The 8,579-nt window shown below is 44.2% G+C and overlaps 1 protein-coding gene across 1 annotated transcript; it reads right to left on the bottom strand.

Moving 5' to 3' along the window:
• Window positions 1-5,329: 5,329 nt before the first annotated feature.
• LOC143889892 (uncharacterized) lies at window positions 5,330-7,997 on the bottom strand. Its single transcript, XM_077394287.1, has 3 exons — window positions 6,405-7,997; window positions 5,449-6,315; window positions 5,330-5,362 (listed from the first exon to the last, which is right to left on the bottom strand). The coding sequence occupies exons 1-3, from the start codon at window positions 7,995-7,997 to the stop codon at window positions 5,330-5,332; spliced, it is 2,493 nt and encodes an 830-aa protein (XP_077250402.1).
• Window positions 7,998-8,579: the final 582 nt, after the last annotated feature.

Here is an 8,579-nt window from a genome sequence, read left to right as displayed (position 1 = left end):
ATGCAACTTCTTGCTTTTAAAGTTTATCGCCCCAGCCTCAAGAGAAGTAAAGGCTAAACTTGACCTTAAAGACCTGACTTTGACCTGACAATGAAAGATTCTGACACACGATAAACGAGACTTTGACAGATGACAGACGAAAACTTTGATAAATGCACAACATAGACTCTAAAAGAGACTGAATCTGCTTCTTAATTTGATAAATGTTTAAGGTGGTAACAGTCTACCGCTCTTAGGATCTTTTGAATACCGCATCTAAAAGTGTTTCATTCCTCTTTTCGGTATTTCAGTCATGGTTATTACCTCCTTTGGATTACTTAGTTTTAACCACTTTAAATTGAAGAAGTATCGAAAGAAATTATGCTGGCGCTTACTCAGACTCTGAAGTAATGCCCAAAACGGAAGCACAATCGGCTTTCAAAAGCCATCCTTCGTGAAATCCCTGCCATACTGAATTGCCCCTTTTAGGGTTTCGATTCAGCGGACCGCACGCCTTAATTTTTGCCTGGACTGTCTGCCCTTGCAGCTTTTTCCATCCAGCAGGCTCAGCACCCTGATTTTTGCCTAAGCCGCCCTTCCGGGTTTTCAACTTAGCGGGTGAATGACCCTAACTTTTGCCTAGACCGCCCTTGCGGGTTTTCAGTCTAGCGGGTCCAAGACTCCATCATTCTTTCCCCTTTTTTTTTTTTTTTTTTTTTTTTTTTTTTTTTACAAACCTGGGCCAATAACACCAGAAGGACTTTTAGGTAGGCCTGGGTTCAAACAGGCTAACATTTGGTAAGTTTTGAGCAATTAGACCGAATCTGGACTATCCAGACTGCCTACGTATCCCCAAAGAAAATGGGAATCAGGTCCCGCGTAGTTCGAGGTTAATATCTTTTATGACGAAAGTCATAAAAGATGCCCCTGGTTTAAGTTTGATAAGGAGGTTTTGCTTTTGGCTCAAAGGAGTTTAGCAAAAAGGGTTTTCATTTTTGAAATCTGGGCTATTGGCTTAAAAAGCTCAAGTCGTCCAAAGATGGCCTTCTAGTGTTTTTATGCGTAATATTTCTTTAATTGATCCAGGTTTGTAGGTTCTATTAATTTTTCTCCATTTTCATTGAGGAGTCTTACGGCTTTTCCCGGCAGGACTTCATCGACAATATAAGGACCAGACCAATTTGGACGAAACTTCCCTCTCGGATCAAATACCGGTGCCCTATAGGACTTCAAGACAAGATCCCCTGGTTTCAAATCTCGGACACGAACCTTCTTATTGAACGCCCTTTCAATCCGCCTTTGATACCCCTGGATATGATACAGAGCTCGTAGCCTCTTCTCATCTATCATCTGCAGTTCCTGATGCCTGGCCTTCGCCCATTCAGATTCCGGCAAGCTTGCCTCTATCATCACTCTTAGGGATGGGATTCTCAGTTCAACAGGCAAAACTGCTTCCATTCCATTCACTAAAGAATACGGAGTGACACCTGTAGAAGATCTGATCGACGTCCTGTAAGCCCACAAAGCATAAGGAAGCTTGTTTGACCAGTCTTTGTAAGTTTCTGTCATCTTACTGATGATTACCTTGATGTTCTTGTTTGCTGCTTCAACGGCTCCATTCGTCTGCGGCCTATAAGGAGACGACTTGTGATGCTTTATTTTAAACTCTACACACAAGTGCGCTACTTCCTTCTTGAAGTGAGAACCATTATCCGAGATTAACTCATGAGGTACCCCATATCTGCAAATAATGTTTGCACGGATGAACTTTGCAACTGTATTCGAAGTAATGGAAGCATACGAAGCGGCTTCAATCCATTTCGTAAAGTAATCAATTGCGACCAAAATGTATTCATGCCCGCTCGAAGACTTTGGATGAACCTTCCCAATTATGTCAATTCCCCATACTGAAAACGGCCATGGAGAAGTCATGGAGTGCAACTCCGAAGGAGGTACATGAATAAGATTAGCATAGACTTGACACTTATGGCATTTCTTCACAAATGCGAAGCAGTCTGCTTCCATTGTGGGCCAATAGAATCCAAGTCTCAACATCTTTCTTGACAACATTTTCCCATTCATATGAGGTCCACAAACTCCCTCATGGGTCTGCTCGATAAGCTCAACTGCTTTGTCTTCATCAACACACAAAAGCTGGATCCCATCAAAAGATTTGCGATATAACTGACCACCACAAATAACAAAATTGGCAGCTAATTTCTGAAGGGTTTTGCGCTCTTTCCCAGAAGCCCCAGGTGGATGCCCTTCACCGGATATGAGATTCCTGATGTCTGTATACCAGGGCTTTCCATCTGGACACCTAGCTGCTATTTCGATAACGTTCACATGCGATGGCTCCCATTGCAATCGCACTGTAAGCGGCTGGACCTCCATTGCTGCTGAAATGTCTAACATAGAAGCCAGTGTAGCCAAAGCATCAGCAAAATGATTCTTTGTTCTGTACAAGTGAGTAAATGTAATACTCCTGAACTTCTGGACCAAAGATTCGAGATATGCATTATACGGGATCAATCTATCTTCCCGAGTCTTCCATTTTCCATTAGTCTGGTAAATGATCAAGATGGAATCTCCAAACACATCAATGTCTTGAATCTGCAAAGCTAAGGCTGCCTCCAGTCCGGCAATACAAGCTTCATACTCCGCCATGTTGTTGGTGCACTCAAACTGCAACTTGATAGATATAGGAATATACTCCTTCTGAGGGGATACGAGTACTGCTCCTATTCCTTGACCCTGGTTATTGACTGCACCATCAAAATACATTGTCCATCTGGTATTCGGAGTATCCTCTTCAACATCCATAATCTCTTCGTCAGGAAATTCAGTCTTCAGGAATGCGCTCTCTTCCACAGGGGAATCAGCTAAATGCTCTGCGATGACCCGCCCTTTAACAGATTTTTGAGTGACATAAGTAATGTCGAACTCAGATAACAATAATAACCACCTTGCGGTCCTTCCCGTAAGAGCAGGCTTCTCAAACAAGTACTTCAACGGATCCATCCGTGAAAGCAGAAGTACCTTGCTTGATAACAAATAATGTCTGAGCCTCTGAGTTGCCCAAACTAATGCTAGACAGGTCTTCTCTAAGATTGTATACTTCACCTCGTATTCTAGCATCTTCTTGCTGATGTAGTATACAGGCCTCTCCTTCTTAGACCCTGAATCTTGCTGAGCAAGCATACAACCCATCGCTGTATCCGTGATGGATAAATACAACAACAATGGCTGACCCAGGATGACAGGAGATAAAACAGGAGGTAAGGACAAACACTGCTTGATTTTTTCAAAAGCCACCTGGCATTCTTCGGTCCATTTCTTCGATGAATTCTTCTTTAGAAGCTTGAAAATAGGCTCACAGGTCATAGTTAGATGAGCTATAAACCGTCTCAGATACTGAACTTTTCCGAGAAAACCTCGGATCTGCTTTTCGGTCTTCGGCGGTTCCATCTCCTGAATCGCTTTGATTTTCTGAGGATCTACTTCAATTCCCCTTTCGCTCACCATGAATCCCAGTAGCTTTCCTGAAGTAACCCCGAATACACACTTGCTGGGGTTCAGACGAAGCTGATACTGTCTGATTCTTTCAAAGAATTTTCTTAAAGAGACAGTATGCTCCGGCCGAGTCTTTCCTTTGACGATCATATCATCTACATAGACTTCGACTTCTTTGTGGATCATATCATGAAGAAGAGCAGTTGCAGCTCTCTGATAAGTAGCGCCCGCATTCTTCAACCCAAAAGGCATTACTCTGTAACAGTAAGTTCCCCACTGAGTAGTAAACGCTGTCTTGATCATATCCTCCGGCGCCATCTTAATCTGATTGTATCCCGAAAACCCATCCATAAAAGATAACAGAGCATGACCAGCTGTATTGTCCACCAGAAGATCAATGTTCGGAAGCGGGAAATCGTCCTTCGGACTCGCCTTGTTGAGGTCCCTGAAGTCCACACACATCCTGACCTTTCCGTCCTTTTTGGGCACCGGCACTATATTCGCTAGCCATTCTGGATATTCAACAACTTGAATGAATTTTACTTCCAATAGCTTTTTAATTTCATCATGAACTTTTAACTCCCATTCTGTTTTAAGTTTTCGGAGTTTTTGCTTTTTTGGCTTCGCGCCAGGGATTAAAGGCAACCGATGCTGGACAATGTCTTCGCTCAATCCCGGCATGTCATCATAAGACCAAGCAAAAACCTCCTTGAACTCCTTAAGTAAAGTGATTAATTCCTCACGCTCTTCGGGAGATAAAGTTTTGCCAATTCGTATTTCCCGAATTAAGGTTTCGTCACCAACATTTACGGTTTCAATTTCCTCTTCAAGCGGTCTTGCTCGGCGACTCTCCTCTTGTTGAATCATATGTTTGATTTCAAGGGGAGTTTCGTTGGCATCCTCATCAGAGGGGGAATATTGATCATCATTATTAATATTATCAGTTTTAAGAGCAGAATCAGTACTTGAAATGGAAACAGGAGAAACAGAGACAGGAATGTATGTAAAAGAGTCTTTCATTTCATTCATAGTATTGGTTACATCAAGAATGGAATAGCCCACAGCAGGCATTGTATTGGACTCTAACGATGTATTCACAGACTCAACAGACAACTCAACATTGAACTCAACCAACTCTGGCATATGTGCAGTTGAAGAAATAAACTCATCATCTAAAGTACTCTTGGACTCGACCTTATTAGAAAGAGACTTGTCACCGACTCCGGAACCAGATCCAACTTCTACAGTACCTGCATCAAAAGAATCGTTAGAATAAACAAACTCAATATCAGACTGGGAAGTAGATGTATACTTAGACACTACTGACTCTTTTGAGGAAACGGGACTATACTGAAAGACTACTCGAGGTAAAACCTGGGAGGTCCAGTTGGTCAAGGGTCCCTCGGCTGGGGTGATTAACTCTGCGGGGTTCAGAATGAATGCATCTCTGCCTATCACTGCCACCTCTGACGCTTCGGTCTCACTGCCAACCACTGCTGCCACTGGATATTCGATCTGAAACATGCCATTCAGACAGCCCGGCTCTAAAACATCGGCCCAATCAGTTTTCGGTGCTGCCTCAGTAATCTGCGCACTCATTGGCGCTTCTGATAACTCTAGGTTAAAGAAAATTTCGAAGCCTGGAAACCTCTGCCCTGTCACATCATCGGTCCACGGCTCAGCAAACCCGCAAAATGGAAAATCTGCCCCCTCTTTTCTGAAAATGCCATTTCTGATCAGACTGATTGGCCCCATAGGCAATTCTAAACCCCGGCGGCGGCACTCGGCCCATTTCAGCATGTATCTTTTCATTTCCTTGACCTCCTGCTCGGTCGGCTTATATCCCAAGCCAAAGAGACCATTGAAAGCTCTGAACACAGGCCACTCAGTAGGGCCTTGATGATATTTGCCCAGCTCTGCGCCTGGAATATAACCCTGTTTACGGATCATCCTGACCACATTCGAGTTGGTGCTAGTCAAGAAGAAAACTTCTTCGCCCATGGCTTCTTTCATGGATATGACCGACACCTCCAGTGAAAAACCTGTCAAGCTGACATCGGCTTCTTTCCCAACTACGAGCTCCTGCGAAATCTGTCCAATTTCTAAATCCGGATCACCCTTCACAGTCACTACCCTGCCGTTATGAACAAACTTCAACTTTTGATGAAGGGTAGAAGGGATAACTCCGACCTTATGCAGCCAAGGTCGACCCAATAACAACAAGAAAGAAGCTTTAATATCTAAAACCTGGAATTCTATGTCAAAGTCTTCTCCCCCAATCTGAATTTCAGTGGCCAGGGTTTCGATGACATCTCGCCGGGTGCCATCATATGCTAATATACCCTGCTCTGAGGGAATAAAATCTCCAGGTCCAAAGCCCAAAGTCGCAGCAGTACTCAGTGGACAAATATTCAGAGCGGACCCATTGTCGACTAGTACTTCAGGTACCCTTTTCTTGTTGCAGATCACGGTAATTTTGAGTGAACGAGCATGGTCACTCCCTTCAGGAGGTAAATCATCGTCTGTGAAAGATATCACCTTGGAAGCCCTAGTTACAGCGACTAGGCTTACCAACTCATCGGGAGTGATCTCAGTTGGCACCTGAGCAGCATTCAACTCTTTGAGTACAACCTTCCTGTGCTTAGACGAAGACATAAGTAGGCCCCAAATAGAAACGTTTGCTTGGGTCTTCTTCAACTGCTTCAACAGATTATCTTCTTCTTCATCTGCACTCGGCCTACTCTGCCCCTGATTCTCGGCTGCTCTCACTGCTTCTGCGGGGTTTTCTGCTCTCAATTCTGCGGGCTTGAACACACGCCACCCCTGGTAACGTGACGAAGCTCGTCACACTGATCTTCTAACAGAAGCAAATCATCTGCATCCATTCTCAGAACATACGGAGCTTCAATTGCCTCCTCTTCTTCAAAATCACTCATCCTTAGAACATAAGGCGTTTCCTTTTCTGCCTCAACATCCTCACATCGAAGGACGCATGGAGAGGATGTCTCTGCCAAACTGGTGCTCCCCCTCCAGAGGTCATAAGACTTTTCCCTTTCCATCTCCTCGATCTCTTCAGGATCAAATCTTAGAATATAAGGTTCATCAGGAGTGATTGCGCAAATGAGAATGGATGGATCAAGAACCGGCTCCTCGACAAAAATGGCATTCGCTACAGGAGGAGGAATTGCACGATGATTGGGAAGGGGATTCCGAGTTACATTGGGCCTTTCCACCTCAAGCTTTCCGTTCTCTAACATAGTCTGGAGCGCATGCTTTAAGGCCAGACATCTTTCAGTGAGGTGACCCGAATTTCTGTGGTATTCACAATACTGGTCTGCTCTCCAATATGGGGGTAACGGGTTAGGTACTGGCCTAATATCAGGTAGTCTGATTTTCTTATCCCTTATCAATTTTTTCAAAATCAGGGGTAAAGGGTATGGTAAGGGATCAAAGTGCCTCTGAGGTTTCTGCTCTACCGGGGCTGGCGCTGGTCTCGCCACCTCTGTTACAGTCCTGGCCGCTGGGCGAACATGGTTTACGTGGTCAACTTCTTTCTGTACGACCACGGGTCTCTTTCCTTCCTTGATGTCTGATGGAAGTCTGGCCCTCAGACCCTTAGCTATTGCATCCTCAGTCCTCGTCCCAGTCTTAATCAGATGGTCAAAATCGGTGTAATGCTGAGGGGACATAAAATGAAAATACTGCGGCGACAAACCCTTGATCACCAACTTGATCTGATCTTCTTCTGATAGCCTCTCGCTCAGCTGGGCAGACTTTCGACGCCAACGACGGATGAAAAAGGTAAAGGTCTCCAGAGGACCTTGCTTTAACTGTTTGAGATCCCTCTTGGTAACCTCTATCCCTTCTTCCATAGAAAACTGCTCTACAAATTTGTTGGAGATGCTTTGTAAGGTCTGCACCTCTTCAGGTTTACGACGCAGAAACCACTTCTTCGCCACCCCAGTAAGAGACATTGGAAAGACCCTGGCCATTTGCTCAGGAGATAGCCCACACTGCTGCGACATCTCAATAAACCACCTCATATGATTCCGGGGACATCCAGTCCCATCATATTTGTCATAATCGGGGGTTTTGAATTTAGGGGGCAAGGTGACTCCCGGAGACATTATCAGCTCAGATATATCGAACTGCTTTGGGCCTTGATGCTTCAAGCTTTCCATTTCTTTTGTCAGCTTCTCCAATTGATCAGCTACCTGTTTTTCCTTATTATACTGGGCCACATTTGGAATGCAATATTCTGCAGCGTACTGCCCTTCTTCTAGGTCGACGTCTACTGGTGAAATGAAAGGGTGGTTCAAATTTGCAGGGCTCGGATTTGCCGGTATACCGGGAGGGGGTTGAACCGCAGGCGCTCTAGAAGTAGAGACCTTTTCATTAGACTGGGCTTTCATTTGGGCCATCTCCTCTTTCATAAAGGCCATATCCCGGGTAAGATTCACCATCATCTCTTGAATTTTAGTTAGCGCATCATTGGGTTCAGCCATTTGGACAGATTCTAGGGATTCAGATGATTCAGATAAAGAGGATGCAGATTGTTCAGGTAAGGTTAGCGGTTCGAATTGACGAATGAGTCTAGACGTGGTTGACTGTCTAGACCACGCAGGTTGACTGACACCTGAGGGAGCGATGTTTGCTCGATTTTAGAATCCTGAATTGGAAATTAACATACTACATTAAAACGATAAGCATTGAGATAAAGTATTCTGTACCAAATAAGATAAGAGAAAGACATAAATGCTATTCCATTGATCAATAGTCAAAATGTAGTTACAATCAAAACATTAGTCTTTGTTAACAATTGGATGAAAGTAACCATTTACAATGAAATTTGAAGAAATTAAAATGACAATTTTATGAAAAGGAATCTTCAAAGCTCTTCGATCCGAGCTCTCTTGCCCACGAGCTTTCCTGTTAATTCCCCACATCGGACCTTAGATATTAAGCCAAATCTCCTCTCTACGACCTTGTTTCTCCAAGCAGCCACAATGGTATTGATAAGATCAGGGGATAGCTTTTCGCAAGGAGGAGGCGCTACAGTTCCGGGAGAACATGGGCGTCCCGTGATC

The sequence above is a fragment of the Tasmannia lanceolata genome, unplaced genomic scaffold, assembly GCF_043159265.1.
Source record: "Tasmannia lanceolata isolate RefF3 unplaced genomic scaffold, GAP_Taslan_0.1 ptg000002l, whole genome shotgun sequence".
NCBI classification, from domain to species: Eukaryota; Viridiplantae; Streptophyta; class Magnoliopsida; order Canellales; family Winteraceae; genus Tasmannia; species Tasmannia lanceolata.
The sequence above is the reverse complement of the archived record's forward strand: the minus strand, read 5'-3'. Positions and strand labels throughout refer to the sequence as shown.

Bases quoted from the DNA above. Each gene is read 5' to 3' on its own strand.
- LOC143889892 (XM_077394287.1), bottom strand. From the start codon at position 7,997: ATGGCTGAACCCAATGATGCGCTAACTAAAATTCAAGAGATGATGGTG. The intron at 6,316-6,404 runs GCAATTGAAGCT...TCACGTTACCAG, and splicing joins GTGATTTTGAAGAAGAGGAG to GGGTGGCGTGTGTTCAAGCC. The intron at 5,363-5,448 runs GTCAGGATGATC...GCCTGTGTTCAG, and splicing joins CTAGCACCAACTCGAATGTG to AGCTTTCAATGGTCTCTTTG.